Source organism: Prosopis cineraria, unplaced genomic scaffold, assembly GCF_029017545.1.
Source record: "Prosopis cineraria cultivar Desert tree isolate PC_DT_omini unplaced genomic scaffold, ASM2901754v1 PC180, whole genome shotgun sequence".
Lineage (NCBI taxonomy): Eukaryota > Viridiplantae > Streptophyta > Magnoliopsida > Fabales > Fabaceae > Prosopis > Prosopis cineraria.
Window position 1 is genome coordinate 4,198 of NW_026555507.1, and position 15,432 is coordinate 19,629.

The window sequence follows — 15,432 nt, forward strand, 5'->3', positions numbered from 1 at the left end:
GGCCAATTCCTCTACTTTTCTACAGTGTGCAAACACGAACTAGGATGCAAAAAAATAGTTAAGATGAGATAAGGGACTTTGTTTCCATTGCGGTAATAAATTTATTCAAGGGCATCGCTGCAAAAATGCTAATTTGACTCTTATGGAGATCACTGAAGAACCCAATGTAGAAGCAGAGTGGTCTGAAGAACTGAACTTATAAGGCAAACAAGAGTTACATGCAAAGATATCTCTTCATGCCATCTTAGGACACCCTGCAAGTACTACCATAAAGATGGAAGGCATCCTGAATCATCATAAAGTGCTTATTTTCATTGATAGTGGTTCCACCTATAACTTCATCTCTTCTACATTGGTGCAAAATTTATAGATTCCTACTAAACCGGTTCCTTCTTTTGGAGTTCAAATTGGCAATGGGCATATAATTTATAGTAATAATATATGTCCTCAAGTTACCTTATGAGTTCAGTCATTGGAAATTATTGAAGATTTTTTTCCCTTCTCTTTGGGTGGTGTTGATCTAGTATTGGGAATCAAGTAGTTATCTTCTTTGAATACCGTTCAAGCAAATTGGCAATGGATGTTCATGGTTTTCTGGGTTAATGGCAAAAGGTACAAGCTCCAAGGAGTCCACATTGGCAACCAAGCAGAAGCAAGTTTGCGTTCGATGTCTCAACAACCTATTATAGACCTAGATGCTTTCCAATGGCTGTTACAAAGCCTTCTTGATGAGTATGTTTCTATTTTTGATACTCCTTCAGCTCTTCCTACTCTTCGGCACAAGTTCCATTCTATTAATTTGCAGCCTCAGGCTACACCACCAAATATTCATCCATATAGATGCCCACATTACCAAAGATGAAATTGAATGCTAGGTGGTAAATATATTAGCCAAGGGTTTTATACAACCCAATGAAAGCCTGTTTGCAAGCCCTGTATTATTGGTCAAGAAGAAAGATGATTCTCTGGAGATTTTGCATTGACTACCGAGAGTTAAATAAGCTAACTATGCCTGACAAATACCCCATTCCCAATATTGATGAACTTATTGATGAGTTACATGAGGCTACAGTCTTCTCAAAGATTGATTTGCGTTCTAGATATCACCAAATTAGAGTTAAACTTGAAGACTGATAGAGACTTGATAATATGGGATACCAAGTTCCACATTGAGTAGTATGGGATGCTCAATGAGTATATAAGTGGGTTGGTTCTTTCACTTCAACAGCTAGCTTTTGAGGTAGGGTTCTTTATCCTACTTAGGTACCCATCAATTGGTATCAGAGCCTCGTTGTTGGCGTTTCGAAAAGGACTACCCATAGAGGGTTCTAACCGGAAGAAGACCGAGTTAAGTGCTGTGGAGTGTAGCCGTCGAGATGTCGGCTTTCCATGGGGGGCCAATTGATAGAGACTTGATAATATGGGATACCAAGTCCCACATTAAGTAGTATGAGATGCTTAATGGGGTATATAAATGGGTTGGTTCTCCCACTTCAACAGCTAGCTTTTGAGGTAAGGTTCCTCATCCTACTTAAGTGCCCATTAAAGACATTCACAAAACTGCTTTTCAAACTCATTCAGGACATTATGAATTTACAGTCATGCCTTTTGGTCTCACTAAGGCTCTGGCTACCTTTCAATTTGCTATGAATGATCTTTTTTGACTGTATCTAAGGCGTTTTATTCTTGTCTTCTTTGATGATATGCTAGTCTATAGTCCTACAATGGCTAACCATCTAGTACATCTTTATACACTCCTCTCAAGACTACAACAGGTTGCTTATTTTGCTCATGGGAAGAAATGCTCTTTCGGTTTACCTCAGATAGATTTTTTAGGGCATGTCATCTCATCTGGAGAGGTTGCTATGGATCCTTCCTAGATACACGCTGTGTTGGAATGGCCTAATTTGACTAATGTTATTGAATTGTGGGGATTTCTTGGTCTTACAGGTTATTACAGAAGATTTGTGCATCATTATGGCTAACTTGCTTGTTCATTACATGACCTCACCAACTTGCTTGTTCATTAGTCTTCCTTGGTCGAGCAATCTTTGCAAAACAACTCAAACATGCATTAATTAATGCACCTATTCTTCATTTACTAGACTTCAACAAGCCCTTCATCGTAAAATGTGATGCTTTAACTTTAGGCATTGGTGCCATTCTTATCTAGGATACTCATCCCGTTGCCTACTTCAGTAAAGGGTTTACATTTTCTAATCGTGTCAAATCTGCTTATGACAAAGAATTATTAGCTCCAGTGTTAGCCCTACAAAAGTGGCGTCATTATCTCCTTGGTTGCCATTTTGACATCTATACTGATCATTACAGTCTTCAGTATCTGATGGATCAACGACTTTCAACTTTGGATTAGTAGCGACTTATAATGAAGTTGTTACCCTTTGATTCTACCATCAAACATAAGAGTGGCTGTAATAATAGTGGTGTTGATGCTCTTTCACGCCAACCTCAACATGCTGATTTCATGGCTCTTGCTATTCCACATAGTACAGATTTTGATGACATAGAAGCATGGATTGATCAAGATCCTTTCACTCAACACATTAAGAATTCCATTGTTCAAGATCCTACTACTGTTCAACATTATGCTTTGGTCAATGGGAAGTTGTTTTATGAAGGGTGTTTGGTCATTCTGATCATCCTACTCTTAAATCCAAGTTGATGGCAGATGCTCATTCATCTCTTATAGGGGGCCATAGAGGATACCTTCGTGCTCTTAAACGATTACAAACTCATTTCTTTTGACCTCATATGGAGCGAGAAGTCAAGCTGCATGTTCAAGATTGCCATGCGTGCCAAATTTCAAAATATTAGACTTTGTCTCTAGCAGGATTACTTTAGCCTATTCCTCCTCCACATTGTATTTGGGAAGATATTTTCATGGACTTTATTGTTGGATTACCTAAGTCATGTGGAATAGATACCATATTTGTTGTGGTTGATCATTTTAGCAAATACATTCATCTTATTAGCCTCTCTCATCCTTTTACTGCCAAGTCCATCACTGTTGTTTTTAGTCGTGAAGTAGTTCGACTTCATGGTGTTCCTATTTCCATCATTTTTGATTGAGATCCAATCTTCCTAAGTGCTTTTGGCAAGAACTATTTCGTCTTAGTCACACTCAACTTTGAATGAGTATAGCTTATTACCCACAAAGTGATGGGCAGAGGTGGTCAATTGTTGTGTCGAAACCTATTTATGTTGATTTGCACATGAACAACTGAAATTATGGAGTAAGTATCTTCCTTGGGCCGAGTACTCTTTTAAAACCAGCTTTCATACTGCTATAGGCTTCACTCCATTTGAGATTGTCTATGGTTATTCCCCTCCACCTATTCTCCCTTATGTGTCTGGTGAAACCGAAGTCGCTGATTTGGAAACTCAACTTTTGGAATGAGACGCCATGTTGCAGATTATTCAGGATAACCTCCTCAAAGCTCAATCCAGAATGAAAGCTCAAGTTGATGCTCACAGACGTGATATTTATCTAAGAATCCAGCCTTATCGCCAATTCAGTTTACCAAAAAGAAAGTGTGAGAAGCTGTCTCCTCGCTTCTTTGGCCTATACCAGGTTGTTCGTAAGGTGGGACCTGTTGCTTATGAGTTTCTCCTACCTCCTGATGCTAAAATTCATCCAATTTTTCATGTCTCAATGTTGCACCCTGCTCATGGTACTCCTTCTCCTTTCACTCCACCTCCTCTACCACTTTTAGACACTTGGGAGCTTCAATTACAACCTCACAGTGTCCTTTCTCATCGCTGGATTTCATCAGGCAGCTTCAACATACTTGAAATACTTGTTTCTTGGCTTGGCCGTCCTCAAGATGAATCAACTTGGGAGGAATATGACCTGGTTCGGGACCAATTTCCTCATTTCAGCCTTGAGGACAAGGCTGTTTTGAAAGGAGGGGATGCTGATGGAAGTCCATTATTGGTATATAAAAGACGGAAGGAGGATTTAAGTCAAAATACAGGAATGAAGTTAGTTGATAAGGGAGTTATTCTTGCTGAATAACTACTTCTTATGTGCTGTCAGTATTTTAATATTGCAGTTTATGTTTCTTATCTTAAGAATGCTGAGTTGTCGAGTTTTAGGATGTCAGTTTGTGCGTGCTGTCAAGTTACAGTTATAACTGCCACTTCATGGTGTCATTTAACTGTAAGTTAATTAAGGAATGGATATGAATGATTTCTGACTCTTTATTTGGAGATTCTCCCTCTTGGCTTTATCTAATTTGAATGAGATCCTTGTCCAGATTTAGATAAAGATTAATTTCCCTGTTTTGTTATTAAGACTGAACACAAAAGTTAAGGGATTGAGTCATAAACGAGTCAAAAATCGAGGGATTGAGTCATAGGTGAGTGAAAAGTTGAGGGATTGAATCGCAGTGAGTCATAGTTAAAAGAATGAGTTACAAATGGATTAAAAATTGAAGGGCTAAAAAATTAATTTTTCCAACATCAAATATTGCCCCATTTAATTATTAACAAGTGCATGTTGTACAGATCTAAGATTATTGTGAGCTATGAATATTTGCTTTATGCAATTCTATTCACTATTGTTTGGCATGAAATTAAACTTGCAGGTTCCTTTACCTGGGAAGCCTGATACTGATGATGAAGCCCTGATCAAGAAATGGAAATGGAAGTCTAAATCTGTGAAGAAAGAGAACAGGGAGAGACACTCGAGACGGTGTGACATAGAACTTAAACTTTCGGTAAGCTTTTGTGAACTTTTTGTGAATCAATTAGTAATCCATTATGTTTGTCTACTAACACATGCAATCCTATGTGTTCAGGTAGCACGGAAATTGAAGGATGAAGAGGGTTTCTTCTACCCTCACAACCTTGATTTCCGAGGACGTGCATATCCAATGCACCCACACTTGAATCACCTTGGTGCAGATGTATGCCGGGGCATATTAGAATTTGCAGAGGGACGCCCTCTTGGAAAATCTGGCTTACACTGGCTGAAGATACACTTGGCAAATCTATATGCTGGTGGTGTTGATAAATTATCTCATGATGGTCGTATAGCATTTGTGGAAAATCATCTGGAAGATATATTTGATTCTGCAGACAAACCACTTGAAGGGAGGCGGTGGTGGTTGAATGCAGAAGATCCATTCCAGTGCTTGGCTGTATGCATGGACCTCACTGAAGCTTTAAGAAGCCATTCACCTGAGACATTCATCTCACATATTCCTGTACATCAGGTACTTGATCGAAGTCAATGGGGTTTGGGTCTGGAAAATAAAATAAGCTCAATTTTCCAAATATAGTCTGAGTTTTTCAGCTTGGATGGGATTTAGCTGTTACTGTGCATGGTTAAACTTTTTACATTAAAAGGAAAAGGAGAAAAAATAAGAATAGTAAGAAGAGAAAAATCCAGTAATGTATAATTACTAGTGGCTTGCCTCTTTTTATATCTAATGTAAAAGGTGTATCGTGTTAATAATTCATTACACACGCTCACATATTAATAAGCCTTTATTGGGTGTGTTTTCAGTTGATGAGGTTATAAGTGATAATAAAGAATTGTTGAAACCCTAAGCCAAAACTGTTAAGAGCTGAAAGCATCTATCTTGAAAAAAAAAAAAAAAACCAAGCTAACCTTATTTGTGCACAAAAGCCAAACCAAACCAATTTAAACATGTTCTGATTTTCAGGTGAGTATGCTCAAACACTCCTGTCTATGCCTCCAGGGTAACAATATAGTCATTAGACAATATTTGGGAGTACAATGAGCTGAAAATTAATTTTAGATTATATTTCCAATTGATATAATTAGCTCTTATCTAAATTTGCCCAATATATAAATTTTTAATTTCATTCTTTTGACTGTTATGCTGTTAAGATAAAACATATGTCAAAATTCTGTAGAGTAATTTTCATGAAGATGGTCAGTTTCTTTATTGGTCAACAAAAATATGGTCAATTTCTTTGGCCACTGGGATATAATCATTAATCAGGAGAAACTGGGAAGATTTTTTTTTTTTTTTTTTTCAGGAATGCATGATGACAACAGTGGAACCATGAAAATCAAACTTTTTCTGTAGTTACATTTTACTTAACAATGCGCTTTACCTTACCATCTCTTTTTAAGTTACGAGTTTGCTTCATCAGAACGCATGCTATTATATTATGTTTTTATCTTTTTTCTGACGCAAATATTTCAATTAAAAATTGCTACAATCCCTGTCATTTTGTTCCTGCATTTGCGTAGGCATACAGAACAGTCAAAAGCTAGGCATTTTCTCTTGATTTTTGGGTTTGTAATGTCAGTAACCAATTAGCTGTACCATTGTTAGTATTTTGATTGTGATCATCATCGTTATATTATTTATTTGACGTATGCTTGACAAGATACACCTTGTTCTTTTATGGTTTCTGTCTCAGGATGGTTCTTGCAATGGCTTGCAACATTATGCTGCCCTAGGAAGAGACAAGGTAATGGCCATTTTGACTTTTATTTTGGCCCTCTCTCTTTTAACTTGAATTGCTACCAAGTTCTTTAGTTCCAATTATTCGAGATTTTGTTACATGAAGATAATTAATTGCTCTGATTTTTTATTCATCCGAAGAAAAACTTGATTACTAAATAAGAGTTTTCCTGTGAAATAAGCACTAATAATTCTAAATGGAACATAAAAAGAAAGTTGCTGACTATTGAAAAAGAAAAACCAGCTATATAACTTTGTTATTATTTAGAATTTGAACATTATAGAATTAAAATCAGACATCAAGTTAAACTCAATCTTGAATATTTTGTTGATTAATGAAGGTAAAAATTTGGATTGTGTAGCTTCATTATAAAAGTCTTTCGATCTATGTCAATGTCAGGTTGTTTGAATTTGAGTTTTGTGCCAATATATTGTTAGAAGTGGCACGGGTTGAAATGTATGTATATCTTTTACGTCACAAAATTTTTGAACCCAAATTAAAGGTTCTGTGAAAAGTCTACATTGATGTTTCCTTAGTATCTTTGTTAATTTTTTTATTGCCTTGTATTTAGTATGCTCTCTATTTTCTATTTTCTGACATTGAGGTATCATTGATTTGAGGCTCCTATATGTAGTTACTTATTTGATTTTTTTTCCCAGCTGGGGGCAGTTGCTGTCAATTTAGTTGCGGGAGAGAAGCCCGCAGATGTTTACACAGGAATTGCGGCAAGGTACCTTGTTCATTACATCAGGCCTTGAATTGTTTATGGTATTCATTTTCTATTTTGCTTTGAAAAGTGGTGTCGTCCCTCATGGTTTCTGAAAAATTCGGAGAGATAGAGAAGAATGTTGACAAGAACTAAAGCTGCGTCCTTGCAACTGGGTTTGTTTACTAATTTTAACATTGCTGAAGCTAGTGCAGCTTGTAGTACGGGCAATGAATAAGAAAAACTAACTTTTAGCTAAAAGTAATGAGATGTAGTAAATGATAGATGCTTATATTTATCCTACTTTCTTCCCCAAACATTTTAGGAACCACATCAGGATCAAGAGGCATCACATATAAACCTGCATCATTTGATAAGAAAGGAAATGATAAGAAACAGAAGAGAAGGTAATTGGAGAACTGCAACCACATTATTTGTTTTGAAGGCAATGGGAGATCAAGAGTTAAATTTCGATGCCACCTATCAATATTGAAAAGTGGTTAAGATTATTAAATAAATTTAATATTTGCGGACCCCATCTTCTCTTTAAATTCCACTTTTGCCCTCCAGCGGTTCCACTGGACTTCTTTTTTCAAAATTTTGATTTTTATGTTTTTATCTATCTCTATTTCTTTTTTAATTAAAAATTAATTTTATTCTATTAAAATAAATCGATAAGCTTCTCAGCCTTTTCTTCTTTTACCTCATCAACATTTTATGTTTAATTTTTTTTTAAGAAATCTAAAAGTAAAAAGTTGAAATGAAAAAGATCCCCTCATTTTAAATCTAAAACTTTCTTCATGACACTATTATCTTTCTGGAATCTTTGTAGTAAAAAATGAGATCCTATGAAGTAAGCCTGGGCAGAGGGAAATCATAATCATAGAAAATGAATTGTGATTTTCTTTGATCTATCTCTGTTTCTTTTTTCTAAATAAAAATTAATTTTGTTTAATTAAAATAAATGTTGAAGCTTCTCCTCAATTTTTTTCTTTTATCTCAATTTATCAAATAATTAACAACAACAAGAAGCCTTTATCCCACTAGGTGGGGTTGGCTACATGGATTGCAAGACATTATTGTGCTCTATCATTTATCAAGCTTTTAGGAATATTATTAATTAAGAGATCGCGTTCAACAACTTTCAAGAGTATTTTCTTAGGCCTTCGTCTACCCTTTTTAACAAGGCTCAAAGTTATATGTTTCACTCTTTTCACTGGTGCCTCCTACGGTTTTCTTTGTATATACCTAAACCATCTCAAACTATTTTCTATTATTTTTTTCTCAATAGGTGCTACCCTTACTTTCTCGCGTATGTGCTCATTTTGAATTTTATCTTTATGTGTATGTCCGCACATCCATCGTAATATTTCATCTATGCTACTCCAATTTTATGCTCTTATTGTCCCGTTAAAGCCTAACATTCACTACTATATAACATAGCCAGTCTGATAGCAGTACAATAAAACTTTCTTTTAAGTTTATTAGGCACCTTACAGTCGCAAATGACTCCTTTAGCTTTTCTCCAATTAAACTACCCAACTTGAATCTTATGTGAAATAGTCCCATTGATTTCGCCATCATTTTGAATAATGACTTCCAAATATCTAAACTCTTTTACTTGAGGTATAATTTGATCTCCAATTTCACTTCAAAATTACTGTCGATTAGTCTCTTCCTAAATTTACAATATAAATATTTTGTCTTACTCCTACTTAGATGAAAACCTTTCGATTCTAATATCTTCCTCCATAACTCAAGTTTACAATTAATCTCTTCTTTCATCTCTGCTATAAGAACTATATCATCCGCGAAGAGCATATATTTGAGAATTTTTCCTTGAATATGTTCCATCAAAATATTTAGGATCAAGTTAAACAGATAAAGACTCAAAGATGAGCCCTGATGTAGTCCAGTCTTTATAAAAAGTCCTTTGTTTGACCACTAGACATTCTTATACTAGTTTTTATCCCCTCATACATACCTTGTATGACTTTAATATAAGCAATCTGTACTCCTTTCTTTTTCAAGGCTTTCCAAAGCACTTCTCTTGGTATATAGTTGTAAGCTTTTTCCAAATCAATAAAAACCATGTGTAAATCTTTATCTTTACAACGATACTTTTTCATTAATCCCCTTAGCAGACAAATTGCCTTTATAATCAATCTACCTAGTATAAAATCAAAGTGATTCTCAAAAATATTTGTCTCCAATCTCAACCCATGCTCAATTACTTTTTCCCACAATTTCATTGTGTGGTTTATGAGTTTAATCCTTCTATAGTTAGTACAATTCTGAATATCCCCTTTATTTTTATAAATAGAAATTAATGTACTTCTTCTCCACTTGTCAGGCATTTTCTAGGACCGTAAAATCACATTAAATAACTTAGTCAACCATCTCACCCCTTCTTCACCTAAACATTTCTACACTTCAATAAATATATAAACAGGTCTGTTGGCTCTATCATTTGTCATTTTTTTAAAAGCTTCCTTTACCTTCTTATCACGTATTATTCGATAGAATGGCAAATTTTATTCTCCTTCACGAGTTACTAAATCCACCAAGTTACTAGACGAACCCTTTCCATCATTGAAAAGTTTGGAAAAATAAGTCTCCCATTTATTTTTAATTTCATAATTTGTAACTAAAATTCTTCCTGCTTCATCTTTTATACACCTTACCTATTCTAGATCTCTTGATTTTCTTTCCCTACTCTTAGCAATCTTATAACTGTATCATTCTCCTTCCTTTGTCTCAAGGCTTTTATAAAATTCTTCAAAAGTTTTAGAACGAACTTCATACACAGCTCTCTTAGTTTCCTTCTTAGCCACATGGTACCTCTCCCACTTTTCCTCATTGTTACACAAATATATGGCTTTAAAACAGTTCTTTTTATGTTTGATTTTGTCCTATACACTATTATTCCACCATCAAGACTCCTTATCTCTTGGACCAAAACCTTTTGATATTCTCAAAACTACTTTTGCAGCCTCCCTTATCTTTTTAGCCATATCCTCCCACAAGATGTTAGCACTTCCTTAAGATTCCCAAATTCTTTTGTCCAAAAGATTCCGCTTGAAAATATTTTGCTTCTCACCTTTTAATTGCCACCACCTAATCTTTAATGCTACTACTTGTTGACGTTTTTTAGTGTTACTCATAATACACACATCAAATATGATCAACATTTACATTTATTTTTTCATTTTCATTCTACTTACTAAATACTTACTCTTTCATTGACTCAAAATCTAAATAAAAAGTGGGAATGAAAAAGATCCCCTCATTCTAAATCTGAAACCTTCCCCATGACACCGTCATTTTTCATGAACCTTTGTAGGCAAAATGGATCCTTTGATGTAAGCATGGCCAGAGGGAGATGATAATTATAGAAAAATCATCATCTATTTTTTCATTAATAATCATGGCCCATGTACAACACATGGGGTAAATTCTAGTTCTAGTTCCATGCTAAATCAAAGTTTCTCTGTGCTTGTTATTGTATTGCATTTATAGTTTTCATGATGTTTGAAAATATTGTGCAGAGTTTTAGACATCATACGAAGGGATGCTCAGAAAGATCCTGCAGTTTTTCCTGATGCTTCTCATGCAAAGACCTTGATTAATCAGGTTTCCTTCTTACCTTTTGGTGTACATCCGATATGTTGTGTTTTTGCTCAAGGAGTTGGATTGCTTATAGTTGTGTGAATTTTCATTGATTTCTTTTTCCTCCCTTTTTTGCATTGCTGTTCTTTAATGACATTATGGTTATTCTTGAGAATTCCTCTCTCGAAAGCAGATTCTAAGTTAATCTGGAACATCATCCAGGTGGATAGAAAATTGGTCAAGCAAACGGTGATGACATCAGTGTATGGTGTCACTTACGTAGGTGCTCGGGATCAGATAATGAGGAGGTTGAAAGATCGAGGTGCCATTTCAGATAATAACCAGCTTTTTCTTGCTGCTTGTTATGCTGCAAAGGTTAGAGGGAAGGAACTGTTTGTGTTTGCAGTCATAAATTTGGAGTTATTATTTATGTGTAGTGCACTTGTACAAGACAAAGGCTCTTAAGTGCAAAACAACAAAGCACAAAGCTTTGTGTAAGCTACGTTAAAATGTAGCTCACATAATAGTAAATGTATCAAATTTAGTTCAGCCGGAAAGGAATGCATTGATAAATAAAAATAATAAATCATAAAAACCTAAGCTTGCATTTAGGGACGTATCCAGGACTTGATGATTTGTGGGGATGGGAGAATTTCAGGCAAAATATGGAGCCCCCCCCTTCTTTCTTGTCTTGTCTTGTTTTTTGTTTTGGGAAGGGGAGGGGGGCGTAGAGGCTGAACAAGCAAAAACCATAATTTTTTAAGAACTAGCTGACATATTGTTTATGTTTTGTGTGTGTTTTTTGCTTTGTTTTTTTTTTTTTTTTTTTTTTTGGGAGGGGGGGTGGTTAACCCCTCCTTGCCCTCCTCTCCATCTGTCATTGCTTGCATTTCAAACATAGCTTGTGATAGTAACTTTTGGATGTGCATCCTATTACTATTTAACCACCATATCTAAACTCTATTATGATCCTACTGATGTATTATAATTGTAATGAAAATTATGTTTAAAAGCTTTTTTTTTTTTTAACTGGCGTAATTGAAAACACAAAAAGAGATATGAATTTTAATTATTTTTTAATTTTTATATAGATAGCATGGCCTGTGTTTCTTGTATTTAGTTGTATTGTTTTTTAAAATTTTCTAAAAAGCACAAAAAAAATCCAGTAAATAGAGGATTATAGCTGCAATTTGTACTTAATCAATACACAATTGGCTTATGATACCTGGCATCTGTTCTGTAGCTTTTCCCACCCAGTTCCAGGTATATGGACTAATGTGGCCAATTTGAAGTTGACCATTGAAAATATCTCATCTTTGCAACAAAGAGACGTTATTGTGTCTTACATCTTTTCTATCAGGTAACCTTAACTGCTTTGGAGGAAATGTTTCAAGCCGCACGAAGTATCATGAGCTGGCTAGGTGACTGTGCAAAAGTATGTTTTGGAGGATAAAATTTTATGCTCTTTACTTGTTATTATGGGGTTGTGTTATGTTATGACCAAGACAATTGAAACAGATAATTGCAGCTGAAAATCAACCCGTGCGCTGGACCACCCCTCTTGGACTTCCTGTAGTGCAACCTTACCGTAAGTTAGGGAGGCATATGGTGAGTCTTACATAATTTTCCTAGAATTATAAATCTCATTAATGCTTCTGTTCAGTTTTCAGAACAAGAGTTTTAACACGTTTATAATCTATTGTATTGGTTACAGGTCAAAACTTCACTTCAGATTTTGACAATGCAAGACGAAACTGATAAGGTGGGTTAAACAAGGGGTACCCTTTGGAATTCCTTGTTAAAAAATGGCATCATAACCTTGCATCTTCATAATAAATTTGTTTCGGGATTGCAAATATTGATGCTGTTCTGATATCATTCCTTTATAAATTAAAACTATTGTAGGTCATGGTCAAGCGGCAGAGGACAGCATTCCCCCCGAATTTTGTTCACTCACTCGATGGTTCTCATATGATGATGACGGCAGTTGCCTGCAAGAGCGCAGGCTTGAATTTTGCAGGTTCGACCTAGTTCATTTCCTTCCATTTGATTTGATCGATATTAGTGTGCAATATTTTTGAGGATCTTTACTGTTACATCTGTAGGGGTTCATGATTCATACTGGACCCATGCATGTGATGTGGATGAAATGAACAGACTACTCAGACACAAGTTTGTGGAACTCTACGAGACTCCAATTCTTGAAAATGTACGTTTGTAGCTGCACATTATTTACCCAACTATTGTTTATATGTATTGATCTCATTAAGATTTCCCATATCAGATTTACTAGAGTTTTCATTTTACTTGAAGAAATAGCTATAGCCTGATATGAGATTATAGAATTCTTCAGCGTGAGAGAATAGTGCATATTTATTATTGAACTGTGCTCTGTTTGCTGGCGTTTGAATTCTATTTTCAGCTAAGTGGTTGTTTATATTATTAATAGAAGAACCAGTCAACCTTAATGGCATAGGAAAAAACACTTTTCTTCCTTCCTCGTTCCTAGAACTAGGGAAGAAAAAGGTACAAATTTGCATGATGTAAATGATGGTTACGCAAGTTAAATTGGCCCAACACAGGAGGTCTTTGTTGTTTCATTTGTCATCGACTTTCAAACTTGTGTCACTGTTTTGGTGTTTCAAAATTATTTTTAGGAAAAATACAACTTTTAGTTCCAAAACTTATTTCTCAATTATCAATTTATTCCCTGAACTTTGACTTGGAACACTTCAATCTTTATAGTTTCTTGACTTGGAACACTATAAGGACGGAGTTATTTCTGTAGTTTAGGGACTGGAAGTTATATTATCCCTTATTTATCTCCTTCTCTCTCTCTCTCTAACCTATTGACTATTTGAACAGTTACTGGAGAGCTTCCAGAGGTCTTTTCCATCATTATCATTTCCGCCCTTGCCTGAACGGGGAGATTTTGACTTAAGGGATGTTTTAGAATCACCATACTTCTTTAACTAAGCAAGATCATCATCCTTCATTTGGCTTGGTGATTCTAACTATAGCATCTGATCTCTGAACATGGCAAGATGGCAGATCTTTTAGAAGTATTCATGCTAGAGGCTATTACAGTGCCTGTATATACCTTTAAAGGCATCCAGAGTCTTGAGCAGTGAGGTGACATTCACCATCGAATTGAACTACTCGCTTGCTGCTGTGCAGATGTGAGGAGTTGGATTCTTGCCATGTAAATTTTAGAGAGAGAGATATTTTCCGCATGGGATCCATTTACACTGCGCAGTTCATCGCTTGCGTCTGACACTTGATTTCCTATGAAACTCGGAGGATCTAGCCTTATTCTGAGGGAGGTTGTATACCAGTACGAGATAATGAAGAATGTGGTAGAGGTTGCTTGAGAAGTTCTGCTCCCATATCACAATTTAATTTGATCAGAAGTTAGCAATTTTATGTATTTCTACATTTTTGATATTGTAAATATTACCAAAATTGTTTGAACATGTGTACTCGCAGCACATAATGGATGTGACGTGTGTATTGCTTACAGAAGATGTAAATTTTGCCCGACCATGCTACTGAATCTTTCTATCAAGTATCAACTTCTTGTAAATGTAATATGATGTGGTTGAATAGCATAATTCATGTGAAATTATGATATAATAGTTGGGCATGTTTTCATAGAATAGAATTGAGTTGTTCTATGCATGGTTTACAAAGGTGTATATTGCATGTTGATTTAATTTTATGAGGGCAAATTTAGTTTTTAATTCTTTAAAAACATGATGACCATACTTTGCATAGTTATACCACTTAAAACGATGTTCTGGATATTTTGTTTAGAACAATGTGTTAGGTTGAGTTTTAACTATATTCTTGAGACTTTTTTAAATCAATGTTATTTTTGTTATTTGTTGGTGGTTTTATTCAAATTTTATTATTAAATTCATTCATGGTTACAATATGATGATAGATAATTATAAAAAAATTATCATAATATTATTTGTGTAAAACAGGTTAATTAAACAAGTTGTTTTTTCTTTTTTGTCTTTTTTTCTCAAGGCATGTTTTGAAAGCAATTTACCAGATAAGTTTTTACATTTTTAAGTTTTCAGATAATTTTTAAAATAATTATTCAAACAGAACTTTTTAATATTTTTTTCTGATAGCATGTTTTATAAAATCAGTTTTCCAAATAATGGAAAAAAAGAGTTAAACAAATTCTATACTTTTCTTAGTGGAGCGACATTATATTCCTTGGGGCATCTTTTTACCGTAGTATTTTCTTAAAAAAGCAACGATTTGCTTGTTAAAAAAAAAAACAAGTTAAAGAATTTGATAAAATTTTAATAATTTTTTAATGAATCAACTTTGTGATTTAAATTTAGGAAAAATTAATCTGTATGCCTTTGTAGTTTTTCTCAATTTTAAATTAAGTTTATGTAGTCTATTTTATTTTAATCAAACCCTTTGATGCAGAAAAAAAAACTAAAAGGACACCACATGTGTACAGGTCGTGATTGTAATTAATGACAAATTAATGTCGATTTCACAAAAAATTAAGTAAATTGATAAATAGGTATTAAATTCTTAATTTCATTTAAGTTAAGCAAGCAAGCAACTTATAATAGTGAATGATTCAAATTAAAAATTAAAAAAATGTAAAGTAGGCAACTAAGATT

General features: G+C 34.6%; 1 protein-coding gene across 1 annotated transcript; it reads left to right on the forward strand.

The window, feature by feature from the left end:
• Positions 1–3,424: 3,424 nt before the first annotated feature.
• LOC129295742 (DNA-directed RNA polymerase 2B, chloroplastic/mitochondrial-like) lies at positions 3,425–14,413 on the forward strand. Its single transcript, XM_054934297.1, has 14 exons — positions 3,425–3,955; positions 4,058–4,180; positions 4,608–4,739; positions 4,821–5,237; positions 6,421–6,471; positions 7,125–7,195; positions 10,720–10,804; positions 11,003–11,155; positions 12,141–12,215; positions 12,299–12,388; positions 12,495–12,542; positions 12,686–12,800; positions 12,886–12,989; positions 13,646–14,413. The coding sequence occupies exons 1-14, from the start codon at positions 3,425–3,427 to the stop codon at positions 13,754–13,756; spliced, it is 2,106 nt and encodes a 701-aa protein (XP_054790272.1). The 3' UTR covers positions 13,757–14,413.
• The last annotated feature ends 1,019 nt before the right edge of the window (positions 14,414–15,432 follow it).

What these genes read in the sequence shown, in the direction of transcription:
- LOC129295742 (XM_054934297.1), top strand. Translation starts at nt 3,425, where the DNA reads ATGTTGCAGATTATTCAGGATAACCTCCTCAAAGCTCAATCCAGAATG. An exon ending in CTTCATGGTGTCATTTAACT is followed by an intron (nt 4,181 to 4,607) that starts GTAAGTTAATTA and finishes TTAAACTTGCAG; the next exon opens with GTTCCTTTACCTGGGAAGCC. An exon ending in AGACTCCAATTCTTGAAAAT is followed by an intron (nt 12,990 to 13,645) that starts GTACGTTTGTAG and finishes CTATTTGAACAG; the next exon opens with TTACTGGAGAGCTTCCAGAG.